The sequence below is a fragment of the Dromiciops gliroides genome, chromosome 2 (genome assembly GCF_019393635.1).
Source record: "Dromiciops gliroides isolate mDroGli1 chromosome 2, mDroGli1.pri, whole genome shotgun sequence".
Classification (NCBI taxonomy): Eukaryota; Metazoa; Chordata; class Mammalia; order Microbiotheria; family Microbiotheriidae; genus Dromiciops; species Dromiciops gliroides.
In genome coordinates, this window is record NC_057862.1 from 390,366,494 (window position 1) to 390,385,687 (window position 19,194).

General features: G+C 43.2%; 1 protein-coding gene across 2 annotated transcripts in view; it reads left to right on the top strand.

The window, feature by feature from the left end:
- Positions 1-18,033, top strand: part of PTGES (prostaglandin E synthase) — a 35,054-nt gene extending 17,021 nt beyond the window's left edge. For both annotated transcript variants that reach the window (XM_043987009.1, XM_043987007.1), the window contains one exon: positions 16,885-18,033. In XM_043987009.1, the coding sequence (XP_043842944.1) occupies positions 16,885-17,134 (250 nt within the window). In that variant the 3' untranslated portion in view covers positions 17,135-18,033. The remainder of the gene's footprint in view (positions 1-16,884) is intronic.
- Positions 18,034-19,194: the final 1,161 nt, after the last annotated feature.

Sequence of the window (19,194 nt, forward strand, 5' to 3'; positions counted from 1 at the left end):
TCTTAGCAAGTTATTGCAGAGTATGGAACAGAGACATTCGTTTTTCAGAGATTTGAAGAATTTATAGCCCAAGGAGAAAAATCTCCTCAACCTGCGGAGACTAGAGTAGTTAAATATTAGGCCAGGGCTGACAGAGCTGTTACTCAATAGCTTGGCCTTTCAGCCATGAAAGCATAAAAGCATTTGTGTTGTGTTTTTTTTAGAGCAGTAAAGACACCCCATAGATGAACCCAAAATCTGAAAAACTTGGACTGGACCTGGGGAAGGCTGGGGAGAGGAAGGCAGAGTACTCTTTACCACTACATTGAAATACTACCTTTTTAGATGGCCTGCAAATGGCAGCCTGAGAAATGGGGTGGGGCAGGGAATGGTAGGACTGTATCTGTACATATACATAATTGAAAGCTATTCATGTGGCTTAGCAAAAGGAGAAAAACCACTTCTGACTGCATTATCAAACTGTTACCCTTTTCTTTTCTTTTTTTTTTTTTTAAGTGAGGCAATTGGGGTTAAGTGACTTGCCCAGGGTCATACAGCTAGTAAGTGTTAAGTGTCTGAGGCCGGATTTGAACTCAGGTACTCCCGACTCCAGGGCCGGTGCTCTATCCACTGTGCCATCTAGCTGCCCCTTACCCTTTTCTTGAATGTGCAGACAAGCCGAAGGCATGGACTAACAGGGACAGATGCTTGCGTTCCTTTTGGGAAGAGGAGCAAAGTGTAGACAAGGGCCCAAATGGGTGAAGGGGCATTGCTAGATGTAGTTGAAAGAGCATTGGATTTAGAGTCGGGGATCTGGGTTAGAGTCCTAGCTCTGGTATTTAACTAGTTTATCATGGGAGTCAGTGCAAGAAGGACTTGGGTTCAAATTTTAGCTCTGCGAGTAATTAGGCATTATTATTATCCAAATTTTAGCTCTGCCCCTTACTCTTGTGTAATGACCTATAGGTACTCAACCTCCCTGGATCTCAGTTTTCTCTTCTATAGAATGAGGGGGGTTGGACTAGCTGACATCTTAGGTCACTTCTAGCTGTAGGCGTCTATGATCATAGCTGTGTAACCTTGGACAAATTGCTTTTTCTCTGGACCTTAGTTTCCTATTTTTCAGAATCAGGATAATGTACCACCTGCTTTTTGTTTTGTTTTTGCTTTTTGCTTTCCATATCTTAAAATTAATGTAAGGAAAGCCTCTTGTAAACTTTAGAGTGCTTTGGAATAGGCATTGTTATAAAGTTTTCTGTTAGTCATAATCAATGAAGTCTTGGAAGAACCAATCTAGCTCAACTAACGAAGCTCATCACCAAACAGTTGGTCACAAGTTAGTGAATTTTTCAGCTATAGAAACTCAAAAAATCTGTCTGCTGTTGTGAAGTATATTGGTGGAGGGAGCACCCACTTTGATGAAATCATAGGTCTTTGGAGTCTAAGCATGAATGCCACTATGTGGAGGATGCCCACGGCAAAGTCCAAATTAAAGATTTCCCCTCCCCCATATCCATTTCTATTTGCATTTGACATCACTGCACTACTTGTTATGTTTGCAGATGACGTGCATGGAGTTGATTGCATCAAGCCCCACAGCATTTCATCGCCTTTTAAATGAAACCCATAGTCATGCCTAACTATCCACACAGGAAAACCCAGGTGGATAAAGAATGTATATCATCCAGATAACAACATGCAGTTAGTCCCTACATCTTGGAAGAACCCTATGCAGCGCAGTGAATTGGGCCCAGGAGCAAACAGTAGGCTAGATAGATAGGCTATGGAAAATTGTGCTGTACATCTAACATTCCCAAGCTTCTCCCTGAAATAAAGGCCAATTTTTTAAACATAACTATTCTTCTGATGATACTGTATGAGTGTGGGTCACAAAGTAACCTTGTCTCTGAAAAATGAAAATTGTAGGTCATTCTAAAGAGTGGTGGGCTCTAACATGTGTCTGAGGAGCAGTTGTGGGGGAGCAGTAGCAGCAAAGATGGCACCAACAGTGAGATAGGACCAGAAAGGAAGTGGGAGGGCTGTAGAACCTAAGACATAGATCCAGAGCTAGGAGGGACCTGGAAGGGCATGTAGTCCAACTCCCTCACTTTATAGATGAGGAAACCAAGGTGAGAGATGATCAGTGGACAGCCCATGTATTCCATCATGTCCATTTATCATTAGTTTGAGGGATATTTTAAAAATACGACTTCCTATTTGTATTTCTCATTGTTTGGGACAGCAATGGATCCCAGCTCCTTTTCTCTATATCAGCAGTTCTCAAAATTTTTGGTCTCAGAATCCCTTTACACTCTTAAATTATTGAGGACCCCCCAACCCCAGTAAACTTTTGTTTATGTGAGTTATATCTAGGGATGTAATGGAGCCAACTTCAGCTGGATGAGCCAATGAGTATTTTTAGTGAATATTTACTCACTGGAAATCAGTAAATGGTACAAATCAGGGCTTGGTTTATTGCTTTTTTGTTTGTTTTGTTTTTGGTGAGGCAATTGGGGTTAAGTGACTTGCCCAGGGTCACACAGCTAGTAAGTGTTAAGTGTCTGAGGCCGGATTTGAACTCAGGTACTCCTGACTCCAGGGCCAGTACTCTATCCACTGTGCCACCTAGCTGCCCCGGTTTATTGTTTTATTGATTGTTTAGCTCAAAGCTTCTTAAACTGTGGGCCACGACCCCATATGGGGCTGCATAACTGAATGTGAGGGTCAAGAAAAATTGGCAACAGTAAAAGGTTATATATACCTATATACCTAGGATCACACAAAAATTTCTTGGGTAAAAAAGGAGTTGCGAGTGGAAAAAGTTTAAGAAGCCCTGATCTAGACTTAAGAAAGTGATGGAGAAAATGTTAATAATACAGATTAAACTTAAAGGTGTGTCTCAATGTATACTTTATTTTCCTGGAATGTCAGTGGCTAAACATTTATCAGCACACTCTTTTTTTCTTTTCAGGGCAACGGGGGTTAAGTGACTTGCCCAGGGTCACATAGCTAGTAAGTGTCAAGTGTCTGAGGCCAGATTTGAACTCAGGTCTTTCTGAATCCAGGGCTGGTGCTTTATCCACTGCACCACCTAGCTGCTCCCCTATTAGCACACTCTTGTTTGTGTCTATTGATATTTGGTTGGTTGTTTAGGTGTTTTCCAGTCATGTCCGACTTATTGTGACCCCATTTGGGGTTTTCTTGGCAAAGGAACTGGAGTGGTTTGCCTTTCCCTTTAACAGATGAGGAACTGAGGCCAACAGAGTTAAGGGACTTGCCCAGGGTCACACAGCTATAGTCTGAAGCCAGATTTGATTTTAGAAAGATGAGTTTTCCTGACTCTAGGCCTGGCTCTCTCTCCACTATGCCATGTAGCTGTCCCATTGATATTTACTGTATTAGAAAGTAAAACATGAACAACCTCCATGAATCCCTGGACCACACTTTGAGAAATATTAGTCTAAATGGATGAGATTTTGCTGTGTTTTTCACCAGCTACAAAACTGAGCCTTGATGCCTTAAAGTGAAAGTCTTGAAAATTGCAGAGGCAGTGGGAGGAAAACGGCCTGTCTCCTGGACTGCCTGGACGTGACTCCTAGCAGCTGCTCTCCCAGTGGGGATAGGGCCTGGGGGGTAGCCACCACTTCTAAAAGATAGCTATCAAATTTCCAAACTGCTGTAATGACATAGTAAAATTCAGGCTGATGTCGCAATGGCTCAGCAAGAGGCAGGATATTGCAGTACAGGGAAACTACTGAGAGTGGTGAGCAAGCCTGGTCTGGGGAGAATTTGTTTTGGATGACTTTTGCCTTCCAATGGCCATTATTCTGAATGACACACCTCAGTCTGGACCTCTGCTGGCCAAATGAATTTTTCATTTTTTTCTTCTCAGATTAGATTCTGAAAATGTAAGAGTCTCCTTAGAACAGACCTTTTTGTTTGCCTTTTGCTCCCTCACCTCCACTCTGGAGAGTGTCTTTAGTGGCTTTATTTGGAACCATTTTTATAGGCTCCTAGTTATAGAGTGAAGAGGGATGGTTAGAGGTCATTTATTACTGCCTTTTGTTTTTACACATATGCCTCCTACCACATCCCTTCCACCTTCAACTGAACCTTCTCTTGTAACAGAAAACAGCCATTGCAGTCATGTGGAATGTGAGTGTATACAACGTGCTGCCCTTTTAGCCCCCCACCTTTCTGCTGAGGGGAGGGAGGTATGGTTCATAATCTGTTCTCTGAATGAACTCCTCTCATTTTACCCATGATGAAATTAAAACCCAGAAAGGTTAAGGACTTACCTAAAGTCACACAGGCAGTCAGGATTTGAACCTGGGTGCTCTTGACTCCAAATATAGTATTCTTTCCACTGTACCATGCTGCCTTTTAGTGACCTGGACTACATGGCTCTATTTATGTATACAGTTGTGAGGAGTGGGAATACTGTACAAAGCTTTGATCACAGTTTATATCTGTGTGTCTAACTCAACCTAATTCTGGGCTAGGAAAGTCTTGGGAAGGCTCTTTCTTGGATGAGGGGGAGAGGTTTGCTGGGTGCTTTTGATGGATGGAATCCCAGAGAAGTGGGCAAGTTATATAGGACAAAGAACATGGATCAGTGAAGTTGGTGACGTTTTCTAATCAGGGAAAAACCTACAGGGGCAGCTAGGTGGCGCAGTGGATAGAGCGCTGGCCCTGGATTCAGGAGTTCCTGAATTCAAATCCGACCTCAGACACTTGACTCTTACTAGCTGTGTGACCCTGGGCAAGTCACTTAACCCTCACTGCGCCCCCCCCCCCAAAAAAAAAACCTCAAACAAACCAAAACCTGCGGGTGGCAAATTTCTCCTTCAAGTTCTTCAAGCGAAGACTAGATAAATACTTAATGGGCATGTTATAGAATGGAGCACTTTGGGGATACATTTTGGACTAAATGGCCTCATGAGGGTCCATCCTAGCTCAGAGATGCTGTGATTTTCTCAGGGAACCTTAGGGTGTCTGTGCTTTTCCACTAACTGACCTACCCGCTTGATGTTATCTGTCAGAAATAGAATCCTGGGTCATGTGATCGAGGCAGGATCCTGCTACTGGTTATTTAGCTTCCATTTAGCAAGCTGGGGGATGTAGGGCAAAGAACACTGGCCTTGGAGTCAGAAAGTTTGAATTCCGCCTCTGCCTTAGAGAGCCGTGTGACACTGCCTCAGAGCCTGGCATCTGGAAGAAACAGTATATATAATATGCTTTGCAGACCTTGATTTTTAACAGTGTTTTAAGAAAGGCTCTCCCTATTTTGTCTGGGCTTGAGGTACAGCAGCCATTTGTGGGTGCGATGTCTGTACTCATCAGTATGGGCACTTTAACCTATTTTGTTTCTAATCCAATCCAGTCCCCCCCACACACACCATAAACAACCAGGCCCCCCTGCTCCTGGGGGCTTACCATATTGGTGTCATACTTAGAGAGGAGACTGAACGCGATTAGTCCATTACCCTTTACTTCCACCTTCCCAGGAGCAGGGATGATAGGAATACACCACCATGCCTGCCTTAGAAAGCTTTTAAAGCAGCATAGAAATGTTCCCTCATATTTAACATCTACTAAAGTCAAGACCCTGGGCTAGAAGCTTACAGATATAGATATAACATGCTCTGCTCTCAATAAACTTATAGTTGGACAATGGGGGAAAGACAAATAGAGAAATAACCATGCTATAAGAGAGTGAGTAAATAGGGGGTAGGGTGGGAGGTCCAGGTAAATTACTATGAAAATTTTAAAGAAGAAAAGATTGTTTTTATCTGGGGAGACCAGGGAAGGCTTCAGAGAAGAGAACACCAGAGTTGGCCCTGGAGGGAAGTCTGGGGCTTTAAGAGGTAGAGAGATCCATTATAGGCTTGGGGTGGGTGTTGTCATGAGCAAAAGCATGAAGATGGAAGAAGGCTGGACAAGAGTGAGGGGGAGAATAGTACATTTTGACAGGAAAGTGCAATTCATGGAAGCAATCATGGGGCAAAGCTGCTCATGTAGATTGGAGCCACATTGTGAAAGGCCTTGAATGTAGCTAGCTGGTGCAGTGGACAAAATACTGGACCTGGAGTTGGTAAGACTCAAATTCAGATTTTCCCTCAGTCGCTTAACAGCTATGTGATGCTGGGAGAGTCACAACCTCTATATGCTTCAGTTTCCACAATTATAAAATGGTGGTGAGAATAACACCTACTTCCCAGAGTAGTTGTAAGGATAAAATGAGGTAATATTTGTAAAATCCTTTGCAAAAAGAACTATATACATTATTATCGTATGTCAGTGTCAGGAGTTTCTAATTTGTTTGCTAGGGAGCCACTGAAGGTGCTCGATTGAAGGAGTAGTATGATCGTAAGTTCTATTAGGAAGAGTATTACTCAGGATCATTGGTGTGGAAGATGGATGAGGAGAGGATAGACGGGAAGCAGGAAACCTGCTAGAATCAATATTAAGCATTTATTGTGTACCAGACACTGAGCTAAGTACTGGGGATATAAAGTAAGGCTCTGCCCTCAAGGAGCTCACATATTAACAGGGAAGACAAGATGCAGACAATTCCGTACATTTAAGATGTGAGAAGTAATCTCAGGGGAAAGCATAGGGGTGGATGAGATTGGGAAAGGCCTCTGGCAGCAGTGGATTTTGAGCTGTATCAAAAGAAGCTGGGAGGTGAACGTGAAGAAGGCGAGCATCCCTGGCATGAGATGGCCAGTGAAAAGACCCAGAGTTGGATGATGGGAGTGTCGTGTGTAAGGGGCTAAAATTCTAGCTATACTGTCTAAAATATCTAATGAGTAGTCACCAATAAATTATAAGCTTTAGCAAGAGTTTAGACTTTTAAGCATTCATTAAGGAGAATAAGAATTTAGTGAAGAGAGAGAAAAAGAAGCCTAGATTTAGCTGTCTATCTTGGGGAGCTACAGTTCTCCTGCTCCACTCTCCACAAGAGTCCTGGCGAAAGAGAGCAAGAGAGCCAGCCTAGCCCCTTCTTCCTCCCACAAGCAAATGTCACTTCCTGATGCCAAAGAAAAGCTACACGGCTTGCCCTCATACACCTTCTCCACATGGCGGAGCTTTCCTACAGTAGCTCTCCAGCAGGTGGCATCATTCCAATCATTACATTTGCAAGGAATAGCCAGGAGGCCAGTGTCATTGGCTCATAGAGGCTGAGGAGGGGAGTAAGTGTAAGAGATTGGAAAGGTAGGAAGAGACCAGGTAGTGAAGAGCTTTAAAAGCCAAACAGAATTTCTTACAAGATCATGTAGGAGACATTGACATTGATTGTGTAGGGGGTGACAAAGTCCCTTTGGTAACAGAGTGGAGGGATGGACTGGAATGGCAAGGAGACCAGCCAGAATACTATTGCAGCCACCCCAGCATGAGGCTGTGAGGGCCTATGCCCGGGCAGTTCCTGTGTGAGTACAGAGATGTTGTGAAGGTAGAAATGGCAAGACTTTGCAATGTTATCGTATCTGTGGGGTGAGTACATATGAGGAGTCGAGGATGACACTGAAGTTGTGAGTCTGGATGGCTGGGAGGATGGTAGTGCCTTAGACAGTAATAGCAAAGTTTAGAAGAGGAGAGGGTTTGGAAGGAAAGATAGAAGAGCTCTATATGGGATGTGATCACTTAGAGATGCTCAATAGGCAGTTGGTGGTATGGAGTTTATGAAAATGACTGGGGCGGGGCAGCTAGGTGGTGAAGTAGATAAAGCACTGGCCCTGGATTCAGGAGGACCTGAGTTCAAATCCGGCCTCAGACACTTGATGTTTACTAGCTGTGTGACCCTGGGCAAGTCACTTAACCCTCATTGCCCTGCAAACCCCCCCCCCCCCCCCCCCGCCAAAACAAAACAAAAAACCGACTAGGGCTGACTTGGTGAAATAGATCTATGAATCATGTGCATAGATATGATAATTGAACCCGTGAGAGCTGATGAGATAACCAGACAAAATGATATAGAAATTAAAGAGAAGAAGGCCCAGAGCCTTTGGGGATGCCCACAGTTAGTGAGTGTGACCTGGATAAAGATCCAGCAAAGGAGACAGGAGGAGCGGTCAGATAGGAAGAGAACCAGGAAAGAATATATATATATATATATATATATATATATATATATATATATATATATATATATATATTTAGTGAGGCAATTGGGGTTAAGTGAGTTGTCCAGGGTCACACAGCTAGTAAGTGTTAAGTGTCTGAGGCCGGATTTGAACTCAGGTACTCCTGAATCCAGGGCCAGTGCTTTATCTACTGCACCACCTAGCTGCCCCCAGGAAAGAATATTGTCATAAAACCTAAAGAATAGAGAGTGTCCAGAAGAAGAGAGGGATAGTTTCAAAGGCTGCAGAGGGGTCCAGAAGGATGAGGATCAAGAAGAGCCAATTAGATTTTTCATTTTTTGTTTTTTTGGTTGGGCAATGAGGGTTAAGTGACTTGCTCAAGGTCACACAGCTAGTAAGTGTCAAGTGTCTGAGGCTGGATTTAAACTCAGGATGTCCTGACTCTAGGGCCGGTGCTCTATCCTAGCTGCCCCCAAGCCAATTAGATTTGACAAGTAAGAGATGGGCACCTTTGCTGAGAATAGTTTCATTTGATTTAATTTTTTTTTTTAAATTTTGTTGAGGCAATTGGGGTTAAGTGACTTGCCCAGGGTCACACAGCTAGTAAGTATTAAGTGTCTGAGGCTGGATTTGAACTCAGGTCTTCCTGAATCCAGGGCCAGCGCTCTATCCACTGTGCCACCTAGCTGCCTCAGAATAGTTTCATTTGAATGAAGAGGCTGGAAGCCAGATTGCAGAGTTTAGAAGAGGGGCAGAGGGGAGGAAGGGGAGGTATTGATTGTAGATGGCTTTCTCAAGGAGCTTAGGAATGAAGGGGAAGAGAAATACAGGAAGGTTGCTTGTAGAATTGGTTGGATCAAGTTAGAATTTTGTGAAGATGGGAGGAACTATGGCTATGTTTATGTGCAGCATGGAAGCAGCAGCCCAAGTAGGTAGGGAGAGATTGAATGTTAGACTGGAGATGACAGAGAGGGCCATCTGCTGGAGAAAATGGGGTGAAATGGGAGCAGGTGTGGGGGAAGATATCTGAGTGACCCAAGATGAGGAGGAAGGGGAGCTAGCTCCTCTGGGAATGGTCCCAGTTTTTTCCTTGAAGTAGGAGGCTTGAGGATGGATAAAAAGGTTTGGATGAGCTGCTGTGGTGAGTAAGATAGTGAATTAGTCACATGTGCTGTATTCTCATTTGGGGGTGGGTGTAGAAAGAAGAAAAGGTTTCTTTGGACCTCACACCTACTCCCCACTTTCCAGGGCTATTGATGAGAATTTTGCTGGAGATTGTGGCTGTTTACCCAACACAGGAAATAGTGGATAGGTTTCCACAGAGAACCTGTGTGTATGCCCAGTAAAGCTCACACTTAGACAAACCCGGAGAAGGAACGCCTGGATAACAGTACACAGATGTCTCCTGTCAGCCACCAGCCCAGTGTCAGTAGCAGCAGGAGCCAGACATGGGAGGCAAGCTCTCTTGCTAGCTTGAGGACTACTGTCTGTGCTAATATTGGTCATTGGATTTTAGAACTGCAGTGGGCCTATAAGGCCATCATTCCCAATCACCTTATTTCATACAGAAAAGAAAAATGAGACCTAGAGAGGGGAGATGACTTGCTCAGAAGGTCACTCAGGTACTACTTGAGTGGTAGAACTGGGATTCAGGCCCAGGGCTTCTTTTTGACTAAAGCAAATAATTGATGCTGGCACCATACTTACTTGCTAGAGATCTCTAAGCACTTGCCACTGCTGATTTTTTTTCCTTGTGACCTATTCAGGATGCAATAAAGTTGGCATTTTGTTAGGGCATTTTTAATGTTGTTAGTTATAATAGTACTAGAAGGTTCACAAAGTGCTTTCCTCACAACTCTGTGAAGGTAGGTACTGTAGGCACCATTATTCCCATTTTATGGATGAGGAAACAGGATGAAAGGGGGAAAGGGACTTTAGCTCAAGTTATACTACTAGTAAGTACTGGGATTGTAGGACCATAAATTTAGAGCAGGAAGGGCCTTCAAAGGCCTTAAAATCCAAACTTACCTGTTTTTATGGATAAGGAAACAGACCCAGGGGATTAAGTGACTTGCTCAAGCGTGATCACACATATAATAAATGTCAGGTGGGATTTGAACCCAGGACCTCCAGTATTCTTCATATTGAAGTTGGGCCTTTTTGGCGTTGTGCTGCCCAGGGACGATTTTTATAAATGGGAATCCTAAAATCAGGATCCACCTGAATTGACCCACCTGGTCAGATGTTGGGGAGAGACCCCCTCTTCTTCCTCTAAGATCTCCCCTAAAGATGCTGACATCCTAGCAGTAGAGATATATTCCTTGATGTTAAGTATCATCCCCTTCCAACTTTCTCTTTTTAAAATGCAAATATTCCTGGCATGGGTGATATAAAGGTCAGGATTCCCTAATGTGGGCAGGAATTCTGGCACTGTTAGCAGTGGATAGATGACGTTTGAGAAGGAGCAATGAGGGACTATGGAAGGTCTCCCTAAAGGATTTTCTAAGGTCCCAGTTCTGGGGGTGGGAGGTAAAAGGGAATTGCTTTAAGGGCAACACCAAGTGTTGTTTGGGGAAGTCAGAAGCTTAGGCATGAAGGGGAAGAGAAATACAGGAAGGTTGCTTGTAGAATTGGTTGGATCAAGTTAGAATTTTGTGAAGATGGGAGGAACTATGGCTATGTTTATGTGCAGCATGGAAGCAGCAGCCCAAGTAGGTAGGGAGAGATTGAATGTTAGACTAGAGATGACAGAGAAAATGCTGGAGAAAATGGGGTGAAATGGGAGCAGGTGTGGGGGAAGATATCTGAGTGACCCAAGATGAGGAGGAAGGGGAGCTAGCTCCTTTGGGAATGGTCCCAGTTTTTTCCTTGAAGTAGGAGGCTTGAGGATGGATAAAATCTTAGCAGATTGGAGGAGAGTCGTGGGAAGAGCTGCATCATCTAAATTGAACAGTAGTGAGAATAAAGTAGTGCCAGCCTGATCGACTGGTCCTTTGCTCTAGGGCTTAGAAGGCTGAGTTTGGTGAAGTCGTTTCAGGTCCTGTTGAGCAGCTGCAGAGCAGCTCTACAAGTAAACAAGCTGCTTTACAACAAAGCTGCTTAAACTGTGGGTCGAGTCACATAGCTGAATGTGGGGGGTCACAAACAATTTGGCAACAGTAAAAGGTTATGTATACCTATTTAATATATCTGTCTACCTGGGGTGGTGTAAGTATTTCTTGGGTGAAAAGGGGTCGTGAGTGGAAAAAGTTCAAGAATCTTTGCTTTACAAGACACAGAATTGGAAGCCGGTCCTTTGGGGCGTGAATTCTAAGGACAAAGATTGAAAAAGGTCAGTCTCTTTATAAAGAGGTAGAAAGTTCACTGGGCTGGAGTTGCTGAACTGAGTTCTTCAGGCCTTTCCTGTCTCTCCCATTTCCCTGTTTGGGTAATAGTTTTTCAGGTTGGACAAGTATGAATTAGCTCTTGCCAAAGAATGGAATTTCTTACTTTGAGAATGGGGAAGTCACAGGATTTTGTTGAAAGAACTAAAGTGACCGGGGCCCTGGAGCATTCCAGTTGGATGACATAGAATGGGGTCTTGCCCTTGTGGTGGTGACAGTAGAGAGGTCAGGGGAGGAAGAGGCCTTGGAATGGGAGCAGCAAGGGTGCTGCTTTGAGAGGCCCAGCTCTTCCATCTACTAGCTTTGTAAACTTTGTGAGCCCTTTTCCCTTTCAGGGTTTCAGATTCCTGGTCTGTAAAACAAAACAAAACAACAACAGAAACCAGGAACAGGAATTAGATTATCTCTATGGTCCCCTTCAGTCCAAAATATTCAGTTCTGTGGAAGCAGGTTGTGGAGCCTGTGGATTTGTGTGTATGATGGGAATGGGGTGAGCAATCAAGGGTTACAGAATTTGTGGGGAGGAATGGAGTAAGGAACTTTGACTATTTTTGGAGTTTGTTTCACACTTGCTTTAATGGGCACTTTTTGTGGATCCGTGATTTTCTTGTAAATACTCCCCTCCATTGATAGAGATCTCAGCCCAGGCATTTATCCCCTGGGAATTGTCTGAAACTTATGTGTGTTTTCTCCCATAAATCCTTCCCCACCCCCAGGCACTTCATTTTAGTACCTTAAGGGCTCAAATGTATCAAACCAGCTGGCTTCCCATCTGCCATATCTCATTCTTGCTCTATGATATGACCACTCTGACTTCTTTTCTGATTGTATGTTCCTTGGTTGTGTGCACATACGGATTGGTGGGACTTCCAGCCTGTGGGTTTAAGCCACTCATTTAAATCACTAATTTATGACAATCTGGAATCTGTTTACCACTGAACTCAAGGAAGTCAAAGGTTAGCTAATGCCTCATGGAAAATGTTAACCAGTTCCAATTAGACTGAAGCAAATTGGCTCTTCCCCACATCATTAATTCATGTATAGGTATGGAAGATTTTCCTCCTTTCTTGATCTTTATAATAAAAGGCATTTCATTGAAAAGCAGAGTCAGGGAGCCTACTAGTTACTTGGTGATTATTGTTCTGCAGATGTGAGAGTGATGTATGAGAGGGAGCATGCAGCACATGTCAGAGAGACCTGCGATCAAGACCTGCCTCTGGCCACGTGCTGGTTCTGTGGTTGTGGGCGCATGCCCCAGGCTGCTCTGTAGCACTATACATTGCAGAACACTTACTGATCTGCATTGTAACAAGACTCTCTTATTCCTTAACTCTTATTTAGCTTTCTGGAAGTCCAGGAGAATCTGGGTTCTCATCTCTTCCACCTTGAACAAGTCACTTCCCTTTTTAGTGCTCTAGGCAACTAAGATTTTAGATGGCAATGGCAGTGCCAACCTGGATGGGTAGAGAGAGTTTCCTAATCTAGGAGTCTCCTAAACCATTGAGATCATAAGTCTAGTCCCTAGCCCTCCGTATTTGCTTGAGAACTCTGCAAAACCTTCTTCCCTCTAGGGATGGGAGGGTCTGAACATATTTGTCCAAACTTGTATTTTATTTAATGTAGGAAACTCCAAAGAGAGAAGAAATCTCTCCTTTGCCAAGGAAGATTAGCAACTATTCTATAACTTAAGAGTTTTTGAAGTTAAATACCTTTTCAGAGTCACACAGCCATAGGTGGAATTTGAACCCAGTTCTTCCTGACTCTGAGGGAAGTTACACCAAGCTGTGTCTTCATAGTCTGTGTCTCTTATTTTATCTATCTATCTATCTATCTATCTATCTATCTATCTATCTATCTATCTATCTATCTATCTATCATCTATCTATCTATCTATCTATCATATGTATGTCTATGTATATTGTATATATCTACGTTATAATAATAAGCTATTCATTTTCCAATGCCATGTGAATAGTAGTATAATGAGAGTCGATCTGGAGAGCCCCTGATTAATTTAACAAGCTTCTTTCCTCCTTCCTGGGCAAGAAAGACACTACTTTTGGCCCAGGCTTCTGGTCAAGATCCTCAGACTTCCTCACCTGCAATCTCAATTCTAAGCTTATTTTTAAATTTTTAATTTTTTTGGTGAGGCAATTGGGGTTAAGTGACTTGCCTAGGGTCACACAGCTAGTAAGTGTCAAGTGTCTGAGGCCAGATTTGAACTCAGGTCCTCCTGAATCCAGGGCTGGTGCTCTATCCACTGTGCCACCTAGCTGCCCCTCAATTCTGAGCTTATTGATGAGTCAGGCTTGTGATCACTGTTTCCAGACTTTTTGTAGCAGTGATTCTTAACCCTTTTTGTGTCCTGGGCCCCTCTGGCACTCTGGCGAAGCCCATGGGCACCTTCTCAGAACAATACTTTTAAATGTACACAATAAAAATGTAGGATTACAAAGGAAACAAATTATATTAAAGTTATTGAAATATGTATTTTTATTATTTGTTATTTTTTTGTGGGGTAATGAGGGTTAAGTGACTTTCCCAGGGTCACCTAGCTAGTGTCAAGTGCCTGAGGCTGGATTTGAATTCAGGTCCTCCTGAATCCAGGGCTGGTGCTTTATCCACTGTGCCACCTAGCTGCCTCCAAAATATGCATTTTAAAAAACCAAATCCACAGATCCCAGATTAAGAACCCGATCTGTGGTTTCTCCATGGTCCATATCCTAAGTGTGTCTACAACTCCATATATATACTCCAGTTGACTGGGTTGTATTCATCAAATCAATCAGGGACCCCTACTATGTGATCAGTAGAAGAAATAATTGTCTGTGTATCATTGAATAGAAGGAGGACACTGGTACATCCACACTGGTGGTGTCTCAGCTAGTCCTGAGCTGGAATCTCCTGGCTTGGTTGACCTGTCTCTGGTTGATTGGACTCCTTGAGTTTTCAAGGCCAGGTGCCCCTCAGGCCAGTGACCAATGTTAGAAAGCTAAGTTCTTGTCCATGGAATGTCCTTGATCCTTTCCAATGGGGTGCTCATTCTTTCCCCATTTTGACATGCCTTGTTTGTGGAATGTTGTTCTTTGTCCTTCATCTTTTAAGAGGACCAGTGACATCAGGTTATGTCTTAACTTGTACATGAATTGGATTTAAGTGAGACAGGGTTGTACAAAGTTGTCAGTTTTACTTTCTTTTCTTGAGTCATCAAAGTCCAAAGGCAGGACAAAAGTCAAGACAACTGGCAATGGTCTAGGATGCAGTGGGTGACCTTGCAAAGTCTTTGATGCCTGACCAAGATCCAAGTGCTCCACAGCACCTGTTTCTGTCACCTTCATGAAACAAATTGTTCTCATACACCCCTGCCAGGGAAAGTTTTCATGTGCTTGGGGTAGATATCCTCCTAACTTACCAATGGGTTTGAGGCCTTCTGGTTACCCTCAGCTTGGGTTGGTCCATTTGCCAAGACAGTTTTTACCAGGGTGTGGCTGCTGCACATGCTACTGGCTTCTTGGAGCCACAGGTGAGAGTTGGGTAAATTAGGTAGATACCAAAGGTGGATGAGCAGCCCTGAAAAGGGTTCTACAAATGCTAGACATCCTGAATACTCCATACATATTATAGAATGTCCTTATTGTGCTTAAGGGCCAGTTGGCTCACAATAAGCCAGTCAAAGGGAAGTGAGGTGGGGAAATGTCTGAACTGGATTTCCCTGTGAGCCAAACTGAATATTCTAATGTTATAAGCCTAGAAACAGCAGAATGTATATGATAAACCTGTTCATTTATCGATTTGTCCTGTATATACAGGTGTTAGGAAAGGAGAGAGCACCAAGGGTCTTAGATTGGGCCTCAGGGAGAAGTACCACCTCTGGTGACAAATCCCTGGGATTTATATATGACAATTTATCTGACTTTTAACACAGCTGAAAGGGTAACTGTCTTCTCAGCCTCTTCAAGCATTTTCTGCTCTCCCTTGAAATTGTGAGTGCTGACCCCACTGCCTGTAAAACTTTTTTTTTTTTTTTAGTGAGGCAATTGGGGTTAAATGACTCGCCCAGGGTCACACAGCTAGTAAGTACGTGTTAAGTGTCTGAGGCCCGATTTGAACTCAGGTACTCCTGATTCCAGGGCTGGCACTCTATCCACTGCGCCACCTAGCTGCCCCTGTAAAACATTTTTTACCTTGTATTTTTGTATATGCATTTTTTCTCAATATGTTGTTTCCTCTGATAGAATATAAGCTCCTCAAGGGTAAGACCTATTTTATTTTTGTCATTATGTCTCTTGCATCTAACTCAGTGTCTGGCACATGGTAGGGGCTTAATAAATGCTAATTAATTTTAGTATCCATGTTCTTTTTTTGGGGGGGGGTGAGGCAATTGGGGGTAAGTGACTTGCCCAGGGTCACACAGCTAGTAAGTGTTAAGTGCCTGAGGCCGGATTTGAACTCAGGTTCTCCTGAATCCATGGTCGGTGCTCTATCCACTGTGCCACCTAGCTGCCCCCATGTTCTTTTTAAAAAATCTGTGAAATAGGCCTGCTCAGGTTTCTCTCTACCCTCATATATATATATATATGTGTGTATACATATAACCCTTAGAGGTCATGATGTAAGAATGTGAATATTATCAGTTGTGAGAACTACAGTGTTCTTTGTTTTATTTTATTTTATTTTACCTTTTTTGGTGATGCAATTGGGGTTAAGTGACTTGCCCAGGGTCACACATCTAGTGTTAAGTGTCTGAGGCTGGATTTGAACTCAGGTCCTCCTGAATCCAGGGCCGGTGCTTTATCCACTGCGCCATCTAGCTGCCCCTACAGTGTTCTTTATTAATAGCTAGCTAGCATTTATATAGACCTTTAAGATTTGCAAAATGTCTTGCAAATTTTATTTCATTTTTTCCTCATAACAAGTGTGGGAAGTAGGTGCTATTGTTACCATCCCCATTTTACAGATAAGGAAACAGGCTGGACAAGGTTCAGTGACTTGCCCAGGCTCAGACAAATACTAAGTGACTGAGTCTGAATTTGAATTCAGGTCTTCCTGACTCCAAGGCTAGCTGCTCTATTCACTGTGCCACCTAGCTCCCTATTGAATCAAAATTCCTTGTTGGAGATGTAGATCACTCTTTATCTCCAGCTTTCTACCCCTCAGAGGGGAAGAAGGATCATTGAGTTCTCAGTCCCCTATAATTCTCTATCCCATCATTCAACTTTTCACATCTTATTCCCCTAACTAGATTGTAAGCCCCTGTAGGGGAGGTCCCATATGTTGACTTTTTTTGGCCTGTGGCACTGGGAAGTGTTTAGGAACACACTAAGTAGGGTAAGAGGGACTTTGAGTGGATACATTTGGCCTGCGTGTGGAGACATCCCCTTCTAGCTCCTGAACTATGTTCTGCAACTGACTGAATTTTTCTCTTTCTATTCCAGAGCCCATTGGAATGACCTGGAGAACATCTTACCATTTCTGTTCTTGGGATCCATCTATTCCTTCCTGGACCCAGATCCCTTCATAGCTTGGCTTCACTTTTTCATCTTCTTTGTGGGGAGGATAACTCACACCATTGCCTACCTGGTGAAACTGAGAGCTCCCATCCGCTCAGTGGCCTATACCATAGCTCAGTTCCCTTGTGTTTCCATGGCTCTGCAGATCCTTTGGGAGGTCATAGATACCTGGTAACTAGCAGTCAGCTATGGTGCTGTCTCCCCAAGGAGGGAAGGCAATGAATGAAAATTTTCCAGGGTTCTATCTCATCCCCATATCCATCTCCCTCTTTTCATTTTGCTTCCCTGCATGACTGAACCAAGTGCTTGTTTGGCTGGACAGTTAAAGAGTATAAGTGTGTGTGCATACTTATATGTCTTTATATCATTTTGTATATGGACTGATGCAGGTTTTCTTTAATTCCACGGAGTCTAGTAAAGTTACTGGTCACAGCCATAGCATATGGAGGAGACTGGTCAGATCCCAAATCCTCCTGAGTTTGCTCCAAAAGCACAATTGTAAACTTGTTAGTCCACTGTGCACCTCTTTCTTGCTTTCATTCTTTCTTGTACTCTCTCTTTGTCCCTTTCTGTCTCTGTCTCTTTTTCTCTCTCTCTATTGGCTTTGAGTCCATTTGAGTTTTAAGACCCTGGAAAAGGAAATGTCTTTTTTGTTACATATTTTCATAGCTGAAGTTCAATGAGACTAGGACCATAGAAACAATCCATTTGGTGTGCCCTCACTCAGGCTTACAGTATTTGGTAGACTCGACATCTTCTATTGCACTGACCTTTTTTCCACAAGAGATCAATCACTTCAGAGTAGGAAAGGAGTTTCCCTCTCTAGTTAGTAATGAAACAGGACCACTAATTAGTTAGGTGTAGGTTTAGAGATCAATAATGGAAGCCACCCTCTCTGAAAGGGACAAGGGGCATAGCTATAACCAACAAGTATATATTGGAGAAAAACTATCAAAGAAGGGAAATAAAAGCTGGCTCCTTGCTCTGGCATTGTTTTTGTGGTTTAGAGACCCAAGACTGGAGACCTGCTGGAAGTTCATTCACAAGAAGCATTCTTTTTTTTTCTTGTTCTGTGAAGTGTTTATTATTGTTGTTATTAAATTTCATTGTTTGAGAAGTTGACCCATTGCCTCTATGTCTCTTTGACTTTGTTTATGCATGACGTGCACTTTTCCCCAGACTGGGTCTCTTTGGTGGTCTTGTTTGGTCATGCCCTTGACAGTGATATTGAACAGATAGGAATTCTCAGTGAAGATCAAACCCTGCATCCACACCACCCCCAGAATGTAGACCTTACTTTTTATTGTATAGTATGTTATATATAGAGGATTCCTTCTGGATATAGGTTGGACTAGATGGCTACTGAGATCCCTTACAACTCTGAAATTGCATATTCTGGGGTCATACTGACTAGTGCTTGACAGGAACATTTAAATATCTATGATAGCCAGAGAGTGAGGTCTTCAGCTATTGGTTGGTGATCAAGGGGAAAAGGAAATGTTGGGCAGAGAGGAGGGAACAAACATTTATTAAGTACCTACTTTCTGCCAGGCACTAAGCTAAGTGCTTGACAAAGACTACCTCATTTGAAGTGGTATATATTTCCAGAAACTGACCCATAACCAGGTAGGCTTCTGGTTGAGGAAAACTCTGTTGACCAGCCTTCCTACATCTTGATACTATCACTTCCTTCTCTTCTGCCCCAGTTTCAGGGTCGCAAAGTATATAATGGAAGAATTGTAAAAACTGACGAAGAATTCTTTCTACGGTGTCCCTGATCATTTGGCCTTTTTGAAGACTCCTCTATGTCTAGAGACAGTTTACATAAAGTCTCTGACCTCTTTTCTCCTCATTTTGTCTTTGGGGGCCAACTAAACCAAATCCAATTCCTCTTACATGGAACAGCCCAGCAAATACTCAAAGGCAAACCATTGTTTGCTTCCTGCCTCAGTCTTTTCCAATCTAGATAGTTTCAGCATTTTTTTTTTTTTGAGGCAATCGGGGTTAAGTGACTTGCCCAGGGTCACACAGCTAGTAAGTTGTCAAATGTCTGAGGCCAGATTTGAACTCAGGTCCTCCTGAATCCAGGGCCAGTGCTCTATCCACTGCACCACCTAGCTGCCCCAGTTTCAGCATTTTTTACAAATGCACATTGGGCCTGTTCTCTAGGCCTATACCTGTCCTGGTCACTTTCTTTTGGACCTGCTCCAGCTTACAATGTCCTTAAGATGTGGC